Source organism: Salmo salar, chromosome 21 (genome assembly GCF_965601325.2).
Source record: "Salmo salar chromosome 21, fSalSal1, whole genome shotgun sequence".
Classification (NCBI taxonomy): domain Eukaryota; kingdom Metazoa; phylum Chordata; class Actinopteri; order Salmoniformes; family Salmonidae; genus Salmo; species Salmo salar.
In genome coordinates, this window is record NC_138311.1 from 22,025,936 (window position 1) to 22,045,638 (window position 19,703).

The following is a 19,703-nucleotide window of genomic DNA, read 5'->3' on the forward strand; positions in this document are numbered from 1 at the left end:
CTTGTCGGGCTGCATCACCGCCTGGTACGGCAACTGCACCGCCCACAACCGCAAGGCTCTCCAGAGGGTGGTGCGGTTTGCACAACGCATCCACCAGGGGCAAACTACCTGCCCTCCAGGACACCTACAGCACCTGATGTTACAGGAAGGCCAAAAAGATCATCAAGGATAACAACCACCCGAGCCACTGCCTGTTCACCCCGTTATCATCCAGAAGGCGATGTCAGTACAGGTGCATCAAAGCTGGGACCGAGAGACTGAAAAACAGCCATCACTAACACAGAGAGGCTGCTGCCTACATACAGACTTGAAATCATTGGCCACTTTAATAAATGGATCACTAGTCACTTTAATAATGTTTACATATCTTGCATTACTCATCTTATGTATATACTGTATTTTAAACCACCTATTGCATCTTACCTATACCACTCTGTCTTTGCTCATCCATTTATATATAATCTTCTTCCTTTACTTAGATTAGTGTGTATTAGGTAGTTGTTGTGGAACTGTTAGATTACATGTTAGATATTGCTGCACTGTTGGAACTAGAAGCACAAGCATTTCGCTACACTCGCAATAACATCTGCTAATCATGTGTACGTGACCAATAAAATTGTATTTTATTTTATCTAGTCTAACAAATGTGACTGGCATAACCATAGTAATTGACCCTCTTCACTTCTAAAGTGACACATGTTACCATAGCAACAGGCAGCACTTACGAGGTGATCTGTGTCTCCATGAAGATGAGGATGAAGACAAGGAGGGCGGGCACCACCGAAGCCCCCATCATCCACAAGGGAAAGGGCTTCTTGTCACCGAATGGACTGATCAACCAGCCCCGCTTGTCAGGAGACGTGACCGAGAAACCAGATGGTACATTTAGCTTCTGTAAAATCACAGGCAACAGAAACAAGATCAGTCAGGGCAAAATTATAATGAGTAAGAACAGAGAGTTTGTTGTGAATGCCTTTGTTTAAATGTTCAATGTGTATGTTACGGGTATGTGAGTTTGTGTAGTTATCAGGGATGTAGTGGAGCCTTTAGATATGTGGCTCGTTTCAGGAAACTAGGCATATGTCGCGTGTCACTACTTCACAAGTGAGCCATTTGAACGTAAACTTTTTGGGGGGCAGAAATGCCTTCTGGAACATGCAAACTTTCATGTGCCTCAATAACAAACTTGTAAGCCATCTGTAAATTCGAATACAATAATATTGTTAAATTATGAGCCTAGTTGGTTTAACCAGGGGAAAAGTCAGCAACCTTCCTGCTAGCCATGATTGGCTGAGATAATGAGCGGGCTGGACATCCTGAGAGATGATTTCGGATTGGTCTGCCAAGTAGCACGCTTCTGTCTATAACACGAGCTGGTCAGTATGTGTAGGTAATCCTTTCTAACCCTGCTTTTTTGAAAGATATCACCTAGTAGAACTGCATAAGTGTTGCTCTCCACTTTCTGTCTGGAGGACCGAGTTTTGAAATCACTATGATAGCTAAGGAGACGGAGAAAATTCTGATGTTTGATTGCACATATGCAGATATGCCTCCGGATTACATCTTCAAACTAAGGGCAACCATGGCATCCGTGACAGAGATGGTGAAGCGTCCATCCATGTATACAGTAAGATAGTCTAGGTAGCTACATTTTCAGATAATTACAATTTTCAGATTTTGTCAGTCATTTTCATTTCAAGTTAAAGCCTATGTTAGCTAGCCAGCTAACATTAGCTGGCTGGCTAACGTTACATGTATGATCTGTGTAGAAATATTCATATCTCAGAGCCATTTGCATTGCTAGTTATAGCCTAATGTTAGCTAGCTAACATTGATCCTGGTTGGTTAGCTACTTGCAGATTCATGCAGGGTAGTAACGTTATGAATTGGGATTATGGTTCATTGTTAGCTAGCAGGCTACATGTCTAAACAAAATACTCCAGTATGCAAGTAACCATTTAAATAGAATGTTCATGATGTCACTGTGACAACTGTCGATAGACATAGCTGGTAAATTCGCTATGGCTTTCTACTCCGATTTCAGAGCACTCTAGTCTGTGTGATAGAGCACAGAATAACTGACAAATTTACAAACGCTCTACACACGTTGAATATGGCCGGGGTCAGTAAACGTTGGCAAAAATCATAATTAAATTGTTACCAGCAGCACAGTTGCAGACACCAATGCTCTGGATAACATAAAAACAGCCTAACCATCTCTGCTAGGGCGAGTAAAATGGTCAGAGTGAGCTGTTTTCTCATTTGTGTCTGGAAGTAGCTAGCAAGCTAGCAAACGTTAGCCAGTTAGCTTGGGTGCTTGACTGCTGTTGTTAGGGCAGAACGCTCGAATCAACCCTCCACCTCGGCCAGAGCATCCAGTGTGCACTCTGAACGCTCCGAGAGCAAAACGCTCTGAATTTACAAATAGACGATCTGACAACGCCCAAAAAACACTCTGGCACTCCCGATTAAATTCACGAACACACCCGTAGTATAAACCAGCCTTTAGTCTTGAAATCTTTGGTTGTTTAGTACATGGCCTCACATAGATGGGTGGGGCTAAAGCTTAACCGCTCTTGGGTAGGGGACAGTATTTTCACGGCCGGACGAAAAACGTACCCAGATTAAACGGCCTACTACTCAGGCCCAGGACCTAGAATATGCATATTATTAGTAGATTTGGATAGAAAACACTCTGAAGTTTCTAAAACTGTTTGAATGATGTCTGTGAGTATAACAGAACTCATATGGCAGGCAAAAACCTGAAAAAAATCTAACCAGGAAGTGGGAAATCTGGTGCTTGTAGTCCTTTCATGTCATTGCCTATCGAACACACAGGGACTTAGGGTTCATTTTGCACTTCCTAAGGCTTCCACTAGATGTCAACAGTCTTTAGAACGTTGTTTGAGGCGTCTATGGTGAACAGAGAGCGAACAGAGGAAGTTGGAAGTTGTTGACTCAGGAAAGCACATGAGTTCATTGGCGCGCGTTCACGTGTTCCAAAACGTTTTTCAAGACACTGGAATCGTCCGGTTGGAATATTATTGAAGTTCTAAGTTAAAAAGGCCCTAAAGATAGATGCTATACAACGTTTGACATGTTTGAACGAACGTAAATATAACTTTTTTTTACTTTTCGTCGTAACATTTTGGCCATGCTTCCTACACTTGGAGTAGCTTACTGAACGCGCAAACGAGCTATTTGGACATAATCGAACAAAACCACATTTATTGTGGACCTGGGATTCCTGGAAGTGCCTTCTGATGAAGATCATCAAAGGTAAGTGAATATTTCTAATGCTATTCATGATTTTAGATGACTCCAAAATGGCGGGTATCTGTATTGCCTGGTGTTGTTTTCTGAGCGCCGTACTCAGATTATTGCAAAGTGTGCTTTCCCCGTGAAGCTTTTTTGAAATCTGTCACAGCGGTTGCATAAAGGAGATGTTCACCTATAATTCTTTGAACAACAGTTTAATATTTTATCAACGTTTATGATGAGTATTTTTGTAAATTGTTGTGGTGATTCACCGGTAGTATTGGAGGCAAAATATTTTCTGAACATCACGCGCCAATGTAAAATGGGGTTTTTGGATATAAATATGAACTTGATCGAACAAAAAATGCATGTATTGTGTAACATGATGTCCTAGGAGTGTCATCTGATGAAGATCGTCAAAGGTTAGTGCATAATTTTAGCTGTTTTTCTGTTTTTTGTGACATCTGTCCTTGCTAGGAAAATGGCTGTGTGGTTTTTCTTGTGTTGTACCTGTCCTAACATAATCTAACTTTATGCTTTCGCCGTAAAGCCTTTTTGAAATCGGACAATGTGGTTACATTAAGGAGACGTGCATCTTTAAAATGGTGTAAAATAGTCGTATGTTTGAGAACTTTGAATTATGACATTTTGTGGTTTTGAATTTGGCGCTCTGATTTTTCACTGGCTGGCCCCAAGAGAGGTTAAGAGGGTGTGAACGATGCCGAATGGGTGTAGACAAAGAAGAGCTCTCCAGTATGTGTACCAAAACATTCAAGGGCCATTTTATCAACTTTCAAAGCAGAATTACTTTCCCATTTTTCCTCAACTGCAGTGTATGCTATACCATTTTCTAGCTCTGAGTCCGTAAAAAACAGAATTTCAAATTTTGCAACATAAGACCGAATCAGGTCACATATACGGATGTAGGTGTTGGCAATGGCAGTTATGGTTACCTGGGTGTACGTGTCGGGGATGGAGTAACTCAACAGTACAGAGAAGAGGATGGAGATGGGGATGCCAAAGTCTCCGATGATTCTTCTGGCCTGGGGGGGATCACATGATAAAACAGAACACTCTCCAGATCATAGGGTCACTAGTATAGATTATACTGTATACTGTAGGTGTAAAATAGGTAGCCAATATTCATACTGCATTTTGTGATAAAATTGTTATTGTTATTAGTAAGGGAGAAACACTTGGACCAAAACCTATACGTTTGATTGAAATGAGCCCAGAGAAAACAAATGAGGGGTTTCTGAGAAAATGGCTGCCATAGGTTACCTTCCCGCCCAGGAAGCGACTATTGCGCAATTTCCTGAGGAAGAAGGCCACAAAGAAGGTGCCAAGCATAAGGACGAGAGACAGCAAGGCTGTGTTGGGTTGGTTTAGGACCGGGCCCCCGGGGTCTGTGGGGTTGATGAAGTCCATACCGGGCAGGCTGAGAGCAGGCGGGTAGCTTCTCATCAAAGGATGCTCCTGGAATACCTGGAGGAAGGAAAAAGGCAAAATACCACATCTGATGTATTCTATTCTATTATTTTATATTCTACTCTAAAGCAAAACAAAGCCCCTCAGACTGTCCTCATGTAAAACATTGCCCATTGGTTTTACCTTGATGAGCTTCGAGAAGGTCTCATAGATGAAGATGAGCGAGATGAGGAAGGCGAAGATCTCCTGGGTGAAGGGTGAGATGTATTTGACCAAGAAGCTGCCCTCAGCTGCTACTATCAACAGCACTATGAAGACGAGCCAGAAGCCGATCCACACCCGGCCAGTCAGGTACTCAAAGCCCTGGGCCTGGCAGAACTGAGGGTGGAAGAGGGAGGGAGAGATAGGGAGAAAGAGAGGCAAAAAAGGGAGTGAGAATGGAAGAGTGAAATAGATATTTAATAGGCTCCGAACCGGGGATAATGTGTTTTCAAATAGGCTGTGCAACATGAAGTAGCCTATTAGATACACATATCTAACGCTCTTAAGACCTCTTGTTAAAATGCTTTTAATTATCATGATTTTTGGATGATTTCTTGTCCACCATCGCCCTGCTGTAAATGTGTTTCTTGTCAGGCACCTTGTAGAAGGCCTCCTCAAACACCAGCAGCGGTCCTGAGAATCCGATGATGAGCAGGGGCTGTCCGGCCAACAGCGAGAACAGCACCCCCAGGGTCGCCGTGGAGATGATAAGCTCAGACACTCCCATCATGCCCTCTGTTTTCTCTCCTGTTTAATTGGAAAGGTGGAAGGATATTGACTGAGCTGTAGTTTTTAAACTTCCTTTATGTCTCTTCTCATTCAGATACAGCTACTTTCTAGTTAATGAGAACACTATTGAATATTGTACAATATTAGTGAACTAATCAGTATCTAAAACCTACAGTGACATGTAGAGGTACAAGTCAATTGTGAAAAACAGCTAGCTATGTTGTCGCAATCATTTTTGGCAATGGGGTGTTATATCAAGCTAGCTGGTTATTTCGTTAGCTAGCACTTTATGGAGTACACATCCTCTTAGGACAGCTAGCAAACATTTCATTGTTTGTTCTGAAAAGTCGTTGAATCACATTCTTGAGGTAGAAGGAAAACAAATATGTGCCGCAATGCTCTCTTACCCAGCAGTCCTCCGAAGGTGATGGTGGGCGAGAGGGCTGCGAAGTAGATGAAGATGACGGCGGCAATGCACTGTGAGTCCAAGGCGTCCTTGATGTCACTGGCGTAGCGTGGGTAGCGTCGCCTGATGTCATGGATGAGGCCTCCGAAGGGGATGCCCGACCGCTTCATGGGGTCCACCTCCTGGTCCTCCTCTTCCTGCTCATCCTGGCTCACCTCTGTAGTGCAGTGAAACAGACAGACATACGGTTACACATACAGTAAGCCTGTGTTTTTCAATCTACTCCTGGGGAACTCCAAAGGGCTGCAAACAAAATAAATAAATAAATACAATTATGATCACCTTTGGTCTCCTGGTCTGTCCCGGGGGTGGCATGGGTCAGGCCCTTCTTAATGTTCTCTCTCTCCTTCCTCTTGCGCAGCATCTGCTTCTGGAAGGAGGCTACCGTCTTCAGCAGGTCCTTGCCCTCCACGTCTGATGGGGGGATAACGATGCTGCAGTCCAGGAACTCATTGATGCCGTTCAGCAGGTCCTGCCGGTCGTCCGCGAAGTAAGCCACCTCGTGGAAGTTCTGGGGATGTTTTGAAGAGATGAGCAATGGTCTACAAGACCTCACTGACCCAGACTAAGCCTCAATTTTTTCCAGGACTTTTAATCTGTCTGGGAAACCAGACCTAAATGTTTGTACTATTTGTACCATTTACAGCTGAGAGGAATTGTGGGAAAAGTTGTGTCCCATGTTTTTTTTCAGGTCAGCTACCTTGTCAGACATCAGGGTGGAGAAGGAGCGTCCGATCTCGTGATAGTCCATGTTGGACTGAGCGGGGCCGAGCAGGGCAAAGAGGAAACGGACCGGCACCGGCACCTCCAGGACCGACTCCAGCAGCACCGCCTCACTCAGCCTGATGAAGGCCATGGCCGGCTGCTCCAAGAACTCCACACACCCTGAGGAATGACACACAGTTGAGGATCTTTGGAAACAATGCTAATGATAATAGATAAGGGTCAATAGGTGAGGGCTAAGGAAGGCAAGCTAGGCTAATAATGCAGCCAATGGGTGTTTCCAGGGCAAGCCATTTTGCCTGAGAAATTGCACCACACATCCATCACTGTCAGTGGAGAGGTAAGTTGTGCCTATTAGAAATTAATTAAATGCTAACAATTGGTACACACCTCCTTAGGGCTGACATGTGAACGGACAGAGCCAATGCTTACACAGGCAAATGTAGCCCTGAAAATAAATGTACAGTACATCCAAACGCATGTTTCACACACACATACAGTACTAGTAAAACGTTTGTACACACCTATTCATTCAAGGGTTTGTCTTAATATTTTACTATTTTCTACATTGTAGAATAATAGTGAAGACATCAAAACTATGAAATAATACATATGGAATCATGTATTAACCAAAAAAGTGTTAAACAACTCAAAATATATTTTATATTTGAGATTCTTCAAAGTAGCCACCCTTTGTCTTGATGACAGCTTTGCACACATTTGGCATTCTCTCAACCAGCTTCACCTGGAATGCTTTTCCAACAGTCTTGAAGGAGTTCCCACATATGCTGTGCACTTGTTGACTGATTTTCCTCCCACTAAGCGCAAACCAGATGAGATGGCGTATCGCTGCAGAATGCTTTAGTAGCCATGCTGGTTAAGTGTGCCTTGAATTCTAAATAAATCACTGACGCTGTCAACAGCAAAGCACCATCACACGTTCTCCTCCATGCTTCACAGTGGGAACCACACATGCGGAGATCATCCGTTCACCTACTCTGCATCTCACAAAGACATGGTGCTTGGAACCAAAAATCTGACATTTGGATTCATCAGACCAAAGGACAGACTTCCACCGGTCTAATATCCATTGCTCGTGTTTCTTGGCCCAAGTAAGTATCTTCTTCTTATTGGGGTCCTTTAGTAGTGGTTTCTTTGCAGCAATTCGACCATGAGGGCCTGAATCACGCAGTCTCCTCTGAACAGTTGATGTTGATGTATCTGTTTCTTGAACTCTGTGAAGCATTTATTTGGGCTGCAATTTCCAAGGTGCAGTAAACTCTAATGACCTTATCCTCTGCAGCAGAGGTAACTCTCGGTCTTCCTTTCTTGTGGCGGTCCTCATGAGCCAGTTTCATCATAGCGCTTGATGGTTTTTGCGACTGCACTTGAAGAAACCTAAAGTTCTTGACATTTTCCAGATTGACTGACCTTCATGTCTTAAAGTAATGATGTACTGTCGTTTCTCTTTGCTTATTTGAGCTGTTCTTGCTATAATATGGACTTGGTCTTTTAACAAATAGGCCTATATCTTCTGTATACCACCCCTACCTTGTCACAACACAACTAATTGGCTCAAACGCATTAAGAAGGAATGAAATTCCACTAATTAACTTTTAACAAGGCACACCTGTTACTTGACATACATTATAGGTGACTACCTCATGAAACTGGTTGAGAGAATGCCACTTTGAAGAATCTCAAATATAAAATATATTTTGCTTTGTTTAAAACTTTTTTGGTTACGACATGTTTCCATATCTGTTATTTAATTGTTTTGATGTCTTCACTATTATTCTACAATGTATAAAATAGTAAAAATAAAGAAAACCCCTGTAATGAGTAGGTGTGTCCAAACTGTTGACTGGTACAGTATATATACTCCTTGGGCTTACCCACTAAGACCACGGTTGCTTCGGCGTCCTTGGGAATCTTGGCTAAGAGTTTTGTGTGTTTGGTAACCTGATGATCGTGAGCCGTCGGCAGGGGGGGGTGACGTGATTTCTGAAGTCACAAACCAGAAAAATGTTAACAGTTGAAGCGTAAACATAAGGATGTATCTCATACTAAGCCTGTGTAAGGCCTGTGCTAACCAAAAGCTTTGCCAGACTGTCACAGAACATCCACAGGCTTTCTCCTTGGCATTAGTTGATCCAAATCCTACATTTGTCAATTTTACAGACTGTTTTGAACTTAGACACTGTACGACTGTTCGATTTGACATTCATCAGCAGACACAAATCAACACAACGCCAGTGACAAAAGTACGAAATGGTAAAATCACTTTCAAATATTTTAATACGACTGGAGTTTTAGATTTTTATGAGCCGTTTTAAATTTGCCAAAGTTTCAAGCCACGGGGAACATTAAAGTTTCACAGTTAATGCATCAAGAAGTTTTAACAAGGAGCACCTGTAAGCTGACTAAGAACATCATTCATCTCATGTGGGTGGAGTGGGTAATGGGAGTTTTTTTGTTGTCTCCGATTCCAAGCAATATCTGTGTTTTTCTGTTTCCCACTGTGGCTGCATTATTGAACTCGATGCATATCTCAGATTTGTTTGTACACTAATTACACTGAGTGTACAAAACATTAGCAACACCTTCCTAATTTTGAGTTGCACCCCTTTTGCCCTCAGAACAGCCTCAATTAATCAGAGCATGGACTCTATAAAGTGTCCAAAGCACTCCACCGGGATGCTGGCCTATGTCGACTCCACAGTTGTGGCAAGTTGGCTGGATTTCCTTTGGGTGGTGGACCATGTTTTATACACAATGGAAACTGCAGAGTGTGAAAAAACACACATACATAATCCATGTCTCAGTTGTCTCAAGCATTACAAATCCTTCTTTAGCCTGTCTCCTACCCTTCATCTACAATGATTGAAGTGGATTTAACAAGTTACATCAAAAAGGGTTCATAGCTTTCACCTGGATTCACCTGGTCAGTCTATGTCATGGATATAGCAGGTGTTCCTAATGTTTTGTACACTCAGTGTGTGTGATATACAGTACTATACAATGGAGAAAACAATTTAATATGACATACAGTATTGTATTTCCATTTCAAGGTGGAATTTTAGCAATATCTCTGTGCCTCAGAACTTGAAATCATCTACTCAGACCACTCTTCATTAGTTTTCAAAGGAATTGGACAAGGCCATTGAGCCAAGAAAATGTGTATTATGTCCATCTGAATAAATATTCAGGCTTGTAACTAAGACACAAAGACGCAGACACAAATATCCAAAAGGCTAACCGTATCGGACCAATAGCTTTAAAGGCCCAGCGCACTCAAAAAATGTGATTTTCCTCTGTTTTATATATACTGTACTTCCACACTATGAGGTTGTAATAATAATGTGAAATTGTGAAAATTATGATAATATCCTTTTAGTGTAAGAGCTGAAACGACCGCCTGAAATTTCAGCCTGTTTTGGTAGAATGGAGTTTTAGCCTGCCTGGTAACATCACCAGGCAGTAAATGAGTTAATAGACTAATAAGAGAATTCCAAACCTCTCTGCAAATAATAGCTGCTTGTTTTCAGTTTTCCACTCCCCACTCATACGACTCCCAGATAGTCCTAGAGAAATGTTGCTTGAAAAATGGCTCTTTGCTAAGAAGCTATTCTTGTTTCTTTTTGAAAATTTGAATTTAAAAAAATCACTGTAAGGTACTTAATTTGTACCCAGAAATAATTTGATATTGAGATAAAAACAGTTGTATTGGGCCTTTAAACATACATCTCCACTCCAGCCTATAGATGAGCACAAGACTAAACAAAAAAGCAACACTTTGCCCACGCCACTCATAAACAAGCTCACAAACACCTCTTTGTCATGGTCTGGTGCTTTGTTGTCAAGGTGGTGGTGGTGGACTGCTGCATGGTCATCGGCCACAAGGGGCAGCGCAGTGTTGGGAACGTGGTTGTGGTTGCGGTAGAAGCTGCCTTGAAGGCTGTTACTAGAGTGGTTGCGATGGAAGAGGCCCTCCTTTTCGTCGTTGGGGTGGCTGGAAGCAGGAGAAACAGGAGGTTGTATTACAGTAGGGAGTTGCCATGCAATAAAACTGGAAATTCATGAAGGTTGCTATACAATATAAAATGGTTATTATGCACTGTGATGCTAGAATGTATTGCGTCCATTCAAGAAAAGGATGATAGTTAATGCAGTCAGTATCAAAAGAAACAAATCCTCCATATCCTCTACATACCGTCCAACGACTCTTACTAAGGATATGTTATGAAGACTCTTACAAAGGATATGTTATAAAGACTCTTGAAAAAAAATTTACTCAACCTATTCAAGTGGGTGACACACTGGTGGTTTTCTATGTATTCCATGGAACACTCTGGATTGTGTTCGGTGTGCTCCTCTTAACAAGACAGCAGTGTGTGTGTGTGTGTGTGTGTGTGTGTGTGTGTGTGTGTGTGTGTGTGTGTGTGTGTGTGTGTGTGTGTGTGTGTGTGTGACCAGGCCCCTCACAGCACACAGACAGTTTGATCACACTCACACTCCGGTCCAGAGGTGACATCACCTCCATCATTAGGTCCGTTTGGTCTTGTTATCCGTCTCCCAAGTTGGACACAATAGTTCAACAAAACAAAAGAACAAGGTGTGCCACCACACCAAATTGTGCTCAAGCAGCGCCCAGAGAATCTGTAAACGGGACTGAGTAAGCGATGAGCTAAATTCTACAGCCACCTTGATGTATTTCTTTCCACATCATAAATTCCTATCTTGGACTGGCTCAGCCAATTAGAAGGCTTTTCCCATGGAAAGCAGCTGGTGACATGGTGGAAAATGTTGCCGAAAGGTTGCAACTGACGGGGTGTGTGCAACGAGGCCTGGTGGTGGAGTGTTGATGACCGTCTGTTGTGTGTGTGTGTGTGTGTGTGTGTGTGTGTCTGTGAGAGAGAGAGAGAGAGAGAGAGAGAGAGAGGGAGGGAGAGAGAGAGACATAGTTTAATATATTCAACCAAATGTGTTTGTCTGTGTGTGTGTAAGTGTGTGTGTGTGTGTGTGTGCGCGCCTGTGATGCACTTATAGTGAATCTGTCTAAATGGTTGACAATGGTTCAATCTGGCCCAGAGTTCGCTCTATGGTTGGTGACAGACTGCCAGGTGGCTTGTCACTGACCCCTGGTGTAGCATGGCTTACAGCGAGGTTGGCACTTGGCACCATAAGAGACAAACTAGGCAGGTTCCATTTCAGGGATGAAGCCACAACCTGTGTTTTGACAACAATGTCTGGGATAAATATAACTGCAAGTACATTTGTCCTCAAGCTTCGCTGTCAAAATGAGAAAAAAAAACAAGTTTCTTGTTTTCCATAAGAGACAATACTGACACTACTGACACTTTTCATATTGTCCTTTCTGACTCTGAAATGTGTAGATGGTGACCTGTACCAATTTAAACATCAAACAGCATAGTAGCAACAGGTATAAAAGAACACACTAATATAACACAACAATGGATCAACTTCAGACACCACAATAGGCCTAGTAGCCATTACTTCATCCCATCATCCAAAAGGCATACATACCATTTAGATAAAAATGGATGATTGCTTGAAGCAAACCCAGGAACACACCACAACATTAGTAAGAAAACCATGGCTGTTGAGTCTCTGCAAACCATGAATGCTCCACCACAGAGTACCTCAAGACACCATGCAAGGTGAATACTGTTATGGCCAAACATGGTACCATTCCGTCCTCTTCTTTACTGGAGGGCTTGTGTCGGGAGCTGGGACCAAGCTGGGCCTAGGGACCAAACTGGGCCTAGGGACCAAACTGGGCCTAGGAAAACTGAATCTGAGTACAGAGACAGATAGAAGAGAGGGTTCACACAAATTTGAAAAGTGCGTGTGCGTGCTTGTGTGTGTGTTTAATGCATGCGTATGTTGGAATGAGGCCACATAGGCCTGTGTCCCAACTTAAGGCGACTTCCTGGATTGTATTCAACTATTGCAAGCCACCACATTGAAGGCAACAAAATACACATAGGAAAAGTCCTCCTTTATTCTTCATTCATGTACTCATACTGCTCATCCCTCAGCCTTAAATTCAAATAGATTGCTGACATTCATCAAGTCTTTTCTCCCTATATATAAGGCTTGTTGAACTCTATCATGTGCATCCAATGCAGCAGCACTGTTAGGGCAAATGTGCTGTGGTGGTAAAGAACACATGGTGATGCACCGTAGATCAATAGATAAGATAAACCAACAAAAGGGCTTACCAAGAAAAACTTCAAAAGGACTAATTGGAGACTGGATAGATAAAGCAATGGAGGCTGGAGAGGGAGAGGGTGAATGGGGCGGTTGCCGTTTGAGTGATAATATTCAGTATTTTCATCTAGGACCGAAATGATTTAAATTGTTTGTGATGATTTAAAACAGCGAGATCCTTTATTTAACCATGGAAGTCACATTGAGATTGACATCTCTGTCAAGTGAGATTTAAAAAAATGTTTTAACTCATTTGGTTGTAGGTCCAACATCCCTTACTGTAATCACTTTATGCATCCCAAATGGTACCTTATTCCTTAAATAGTTCACAACTTTTGACCAGAACAGACCAGAATCACAGAGCCTAGGTAGGGCAGGGCTCTCCAATCCTGTTCCTGGAGAGCTACCCTCCTGTAGATTTTTGCTCCAACTCCAGTTGTAACTAACCTGATTCATCTTATTAACCAGCAGATTATTAGAATCAGGTGACCTATATTAGGGTTGGAGGTGACCTAGATTTGGGTTGGAGCCACCGTCCTGAAAATACAGGACAGTAGCTCTCCAGGCACAGGGTTGGAAAGCCCTGCCATATGGAATATGGTGCCATTTGGGACAAAGCCATGGTCTTTCATTCTCTGTATGAGATCTGATGGAGACTTAGGGATGATGATAAACAAACTTGAGGTCATATATTGTATACAGTGCATACGGAAATTCATCCAGTCACATTTCATAGGCCTCTACGAGAGTAACTACCAGCAACATAACCTATGTACGGTGCATTCGGAAAGTATTCAGATCCCTTGGCTTTTTCCACATATAGTTGCATTACAGCCTTATTCTAAAATAGATTTAAAAAATATTATAATTATCAATCTACACACAATATCACATAATGACGAAGCAAAAACAGGTTTTTAGAAATGTTTGCAAATGTAAAACTGAAATATCATATTTACATAAGTATTCAGACCCTTTGCTCAGTACTTTGTTGAAGCACCTTTGGAAGCGATTACAGCCTCGAGTCTTCTTGGGTATGACGATACAAGTTTGGCATTCCTGTATTTGGGGAGTTTCTCCCATTCTTCTCTGCAGATCCTCTCAAGCTCTGTCAGGTCGGATGGGGAGCGACGCTGCACAGCTATTTTCAGGTCTCTCCAGAGATGTGAGCTCAATTTCGAGTCTCATAGCAAAGGGTCTGAATACTTACGTAAATAAGGAATTTCAGTTAGTTTTTTTATACATTTGCAAAAAAAGATCTAAAAACCTGTTTCACTTTGTCATTATTGGGTATTGTGTTTAGACTGTTGAGAAAAAAATTATATTTAATCAATTTTAGAATAAGGTTGTAACATTGGAAAAGGTGAAGGGGTCTGAATTCTTTCCGAATGCACTGTGTAGGAGGATGTGGCCTCTTATTTTATGTGGGATAGCCCTCTGAGCTAAAGCCTGGGCAGCTGACCACTCACTGGTGTTTGAGCAGCAGGGCGCGGAGCACGTTGGCACGGTCCTCCGCTCTGATCTGGTCTGAGATGATCATGGTCTCCACCACCAGGTGAGCAATACCAGGCAAGGTGGTCTGCTCCAGGTCCAAAAGGACGGCACCTTATGTGGGATGGCAGGGGGAGAGTGAATGGCACAGATTTACTACCTATTGTAGTGGAATTTCAAAGTTTTATCAATAGTAAATTTATGGCTGCATGTGTATCTGTGTGTTTGTGTGTGTGTGGTGAGGGCGTCACCATGTGTGATGGTCCTGCGGAGCTCCAGCAGGCTACGGAAGGAAAGCGAAGCCACGTGGGGTTTTCCCCAGCGGTCTGTCTCCTCCTCCACGTCCTCCTCAAACTTGATCCAACGGGCCGTCTCCTTCCAGCGCATTTCCTGGTTCTTATCCACTATCAGCTCATTGAGTTCCACAAACACCTATAGAGACCACACAGACACCTAGTTATCCATGACTTCATATGGCTCATCTTCTCTTTTTCTTTTCTTTTTTGTTCAAGAACTGAGAAAAAAGTTGAAAATCTATTGGATCTTTTGAATGGAAAAATGTCAAATTCAATTATATTAAAGTCTATGAAGTAAAGCAGAATGTTTTCTTATTCAGTCTAAGGAAAAAGTTGTATTTTGGTCTAATTGACATATGTGCTTTGCACTGTAGGAGACTTAATTAAATGTTTCTACAAGGAATGTTCTTGGAGCACACAGCAAGCTAACAGAGTCGATGTTAGCTCCAACCTTCCTGGAACATTAAAGGGACCAAATAGACGGCGATCACTCCTTTGCCAGACTATGACATCATACGAATGGGATACAAGGGAGCTACTCAGATAACACTTTGATAGAAATAGTAAACAAAGTTAGAAAATATGTTCCAAAGGTCACTGATTAGATTATACAGTCTCAAAATATATCTTCTAATTGTTATGACTGAGGGCTTAGGCCTACAGTATGTCGGGACTCCAACTGTGAAGTGAAGTTCCCTGGCTTTAGATCTGCTAAATGTTCAGTAAAAAATTACTAGGAAGATCATATGTTTTCAATGATTTCATATTTCCAATTAGTCAATTAATCAATTAGCCAATCAACTGGTGCCGTGGAGTCTGATCTCTCACCTCATGGGTCTTCTTGTCAGCCGTCCTCTTCTTCTTCACGCTGGACAGTTGCGAAGAGCTGTTGGTGGTCTGGAGGAGCTGGCATCGAGATGACTTCTTCACCAGGTGACGCCTCACTCCAGGGTTGTCCTCGAATCGGTGACCTTAAAGCACAACAACAGGAGCAATTATTAATGACACTGGGAGGTCAGCTGCAGAAAAGGTCAACTGTGTTCACTCGAAGGCATAGTATCGTACACACTCAGGTTGTATGAGGCATTTGACATGTGTTTTTATTTGTCTGCACAACACAACCGTTGTGCGGTGTGCAAATCTCACAACTGTTATGTCAAATGTGTTATACAACCTGTGTGTACTAGGCAAAAGACTGGCTGAGTCCTGTCTCTATGGGGGAGCTATGTCTTATGACAGAGAATAATAAATCAATCTGATTATAGATGTTTATTAAAAGCGCAATAAGCAGTTGAAACAATAACAAAGCGCACTCCCTGCCCCTGTTTCAGTAAAAAGCTGCGGGATGGGGCTGGAGAAATGTAACCGCTCTCAAATTCATGTTTTGAGGCTTTAGTGTTTATTTACATTTACTTTGCTTACAAACATTGGAGCAAAACAAGCTTATATTTTGGGTTCTGACAGGGTACTTCAATGGGTACATATCATGATTGTCGATTGCCCCTTTAAAGTTTCCATGGGAAATAAAGAGAAAATAGAAAATACGGCACACAATAGGTACATGGGGTAACAGAGGAGCTAGGCAAACAGACGGGTCGTTATGTTGGGTGGTTTTTCGCCCACCACAGACCTTTAGAGAATAAAAAAGCCTGATTAAATTTGAAGCTCTTCGGGCCACAAACCATATTTTATTGAATTTTGCGTAATTGATGCTGTCTACTCCTTAGGAGCGGGGCCTGGCGATGTGGGTGGAACGAGGAAGAGGACGCTCTAAGGACAAGGGTATGTGTGTGCATGTGTGTGCATGTGTGTGTGTGTGTGTGGGTAGATGCTAGTTACACTGCCAATCAAAGGGCTGGTTTTGCAGACACTCTCGGGAGAAGGCCTGGCCAGACCACTTCTAGGCCTCAGCTGCTTTGTGTTGTGTTGTAGTCACACCCACCACTGAGTGTGCCATAAACAAAGTCTAGGAAACAGGTTGTTTTGTTCCCTCTCTCATTCTCCATCCCTCTGACCCCAAGTTCATCCCTCCATCCTTCTATTCATTCATTCTTCTTTCTGTGATGTTGTTCAGACAATATAATCATCATAACAAACGCTCTATGCTAACAGGTTTGGGAGTGCTCCCAGGGGTAACTCGGTATTGAAGTGGAAGAGACACACTGGCTGGACTCGCTCTGAGCTTTGCTAACTAAGTAAAAGTTAGTCTGCTGCTCGTAAAGTGGGCAGCAAATTCCCCAGTGTTGAATGAATACTGAAAGTGTGCACCCATATAGACACTGAACAGTGTTGAACTAATACACTGCTTAGTAAAGCTTTATTTGCATATTTCCCAGAGTGCCTTCCCTTTCAAGTAAATTGTAGAGTTACCAGCCATGACTGAATTTATTAGTGACAGAGACATGGTTGTTGCATTCATTAATGTTCAGTCCTATGAACTTTACCAAGTGCAATCCTAAGTGAATGTTGTCATTAAAATGATATTATATTGCAATCTATTTCATAAGGCCTTATTTTGAGGCCCAACACTCTAAACATAATGAACTCTGTACGTGTTGAATTAACACTTATTGGAGTAAAATAACCCCTTGTGTTGGTGTTAACATTTTTCCAGTGCAAATTTATGGGGTATCCCCAACATGGAATTCGAACCCGGGTCCAACAACTGTCAACCCAACATCTTAGCCATTGCGTCAAAAGACCTGAACCTCTTGATGAGGTCTATAGGTGTTGGGTTAAGGTCGCTACAATATGCATGTAACTTTTGTATGTACATGTGAATTCAAGTCATCATCATCATCATAACTTCCCAAAGTATTGCCTGTGATCTTGAGTAGCTTCTGAATGCCCCGTCTGTAGACCCTATCTGCACTCTGTGCCCCTCTAATACCCACTCTATGCCCCCTCCTATGCCCTACATAACCCCACTTCTCTCCCTCTGTGCCCCTTCTGTGCCCTATTTGTGCCAATGAGTATGCCCTCGACAACCCCACTTTTCTCCCTCTCTGCCCCCTTTGTTTTCGATTCTACAATTACCAGTCTGGATGGAAAAGATTTGATACAGATTAACACAGTAGTGAACATAGTGTATGCCCTCGGTAACCCCAATTATTTGCCATAGTAAGCGACCAGTGTCTGTCTCTCCAATGTCCTCTGTAGCACCCCATGCAGCTTCACCCTCTGTAAATCCTCTATTGCCCCTTAGTGTGGAACTCATGTCATTCTGTATTCTCCCACTGCTCTCTCTGTAGCCCCTCTTTTAGTGAGTAGTGTGTATATGCGGTTTATACATCTTGTATATCGTCAATTCCTGGCGGCAGCGTGACTTTCCCAATTAGGACAATTGAGATATTGATCAATCAACATCATCATCTTTCAGCTGCAACACAGTCGACCACAAGCTTCCTCCAGTAGCTACGGTCACTAGCAAGGTTTGTAATTTGATGTGGTTGTGAATGATCAGTAGGTGACTCTTCTATGGGCCCATTAGTAACCCTTGTCCCTTCTCTTTTGTATCTCTGGGAATGCTCTGTAGCTAGGGTCTTCCCTGTGGCTCAGTTGGTAGAGCATGGTGTGTGCAACGCCAGCATGGTGTGTGCCATGCCAGGGTTGTGGGTTCGATTCCCACGGGGGGCCAGTCCCAAAAAAATAACAATTAAAAAATACAAAAATAAAATTAAAAAATGCATGAAATGAAATGTATGCATTCACTACTGTAAGTCGCTCTGGATAAGAGCATCTGCTAAATGACTAAAATGTAAATGTAAATATCCCTTAGGTAACCTGCTTGTGGCCCCTATATGAACCCAGTAGAAGGTGTAATGTATATCCAGTATGTATTACCTGTCCCCTTTCACTCTCTGATGAGCTCTTTGGGTCCATTCTGGTCGTCATTGGACACCAGTGCAACACTGTCATTGCGACCAGCACCAAGATAACTCTCACAGCACTACTGCAGAAGTGTCCAAATCCAATGCCAGTCATAAAAACAACAGTATAGTTTGTCAATGGGATTTCTTTCCGCTCCAGTAAAGGAGGGGCCCAGGACGAAACATGATCAATAGTTTAGCAGTAGAGAGGGTTCCAATTCACCCATGACCCGGGACTTGAGTAAGCTTTGATTTCCCCACCTCCACTGCCAGGCCAACCAATCATTGGCAGAAATTAGCTTGTATTTATCGCTCCATACAATCAATAAAAACAACTCTGAATTCTCACTAATCAATTACCAATGTCAGGGCTTTCCACCAAAAGGGTTGAGTGCTACTCCTCCACTTTAGACTCACATTCTCCATTCGTTAGTATGGAAAAATCTACAGTTGCTCTGAAGTACATGAGTGAATGGGAACTCTGATGTATTTCAGCAAATGGAGCCATATATAGCCATGGGAATCAATGTAAGCTGAAATGTATGTCAATGGAAAGACAATAAATCAAATACTAATTAGCTGTATCAATAGTCATACTTTATCTCGGGCATACATGAATGAGAACAAGGTACTGTATATGCTTCTAAGGGTAAAACAGATTATAATATTGGCAAATATGAGCCTTATCTGGAAACAGTATACAAAACAAAACAAATATCCAAAGTCATGATTCAATCTTCCAGTCACATTTCATAGGCCTCTACGAGAGTAACTACCAGCAACATAACCTATGTACAGTGCATTCGGAAAGTATTCAGACTCCTTGACTTTTTCCACATTTTGTTACGTTACAGCCTTATTTTAAAATGGATTTAATAAAACATGTTCCTCATCAATCTACACCCAATACCCCATAATGACAAAGCGAAAACAGGTTTTTAGATTTATTTGAAAATATATTGCAAATAAAAAACTGAAAAACATTATTTACATAAGTATTCAGACCCTTTGCTATGAGACTCGAAATTGAGCTCAGGTGCATCCTGTTTCCATTGATCATCCTTGAAATGCTTCTACAACTTGATTGGAGTCCACCTATGGTAAATTCAATTGATTGGACATGATTTGGAAAGGCACACACCTGTCTTTATAAGGTCCCACAGTTGA

General features: G+C 42.2%; 1 protein-coding gene across 3 annotated transcripts in view; it reads right to left on the reverse strand.

The window, feature by feature from the left end:
• Nucleotides 1–19,703, reverse strand: part of slc4a3 (solute carrier family 4 member 3) — a 124,486-nt gene that overhangs the window by 19,792 nt on the left and 84,991 nt on the right. For 2 of the 3 annotated variants that reach the window (XR_001323203.3, XM_014164421.3), the window contains exons 7-20: nucleotides 15,496–15,638; nucleotides 14,623–14,803; nucleotides 14,350–14,485; nucleotides 12,357–12,464; nucleotides 10,478–10,658; nucleotides 8,542–8,650; nucleotides 6,624–6,808; nucleotides 6,206–6,434; nucleotides 5,865–6,080; nucleotides 5,327–5,475; nucleotides 4,870–5,064; nucleotides 4,540–4,743; nucleotides 4,212–4,301; nucleotides 726–892 (exon numbers count right to left, since the gene is read on the reverse strand). Coding sequence is in view for 2 of the 3 variants with exons in the window: in XM_014164421.3 (XP_014019896.1) it covers nucleotides 726–892; nucleotides 4,212–4,301; nucleotides 4,540–4,743; nucleotides 4,870–5,064; nucleotides 5,327–5,475; nucleotides 5,865–6,080; nucleotides 6,206–6,434; nucleotides 6,624–6,808; nucleotides 8,542–8,650; nucleotides 10,478–10,658; nucleotides 12,357–12,464; nucleotides 14,350–14,485; nucleotides 14,623–14,803; nucleotides 15,496–15,638 (2,293 nt within the window). In the remaining variant the exon portion in view is untranslated. The remainder of the gene's footprint in view (nucleotides 1–725; nucleotides 893–4,211; nucleotides 4,302–4,539; nucleotides 4,744–4,869; nucleotides 5,065–5,326; nucleotides 5,476–5,864; nucleotides 6,081–6,205; nucleotides 6,435–6,623; nucleotides 6,809–8,541; nucleotides 8,651–10,477; nucleotides 10,659–12,356; nucleotides 12,465–14,349; nucleotides 14,486–14,622; nucleotides 14,804–15,495; nucleotides 15,639–19,703) is intronic. The other variant, XM_045704527.2, reaches the window with a different exon arrangement.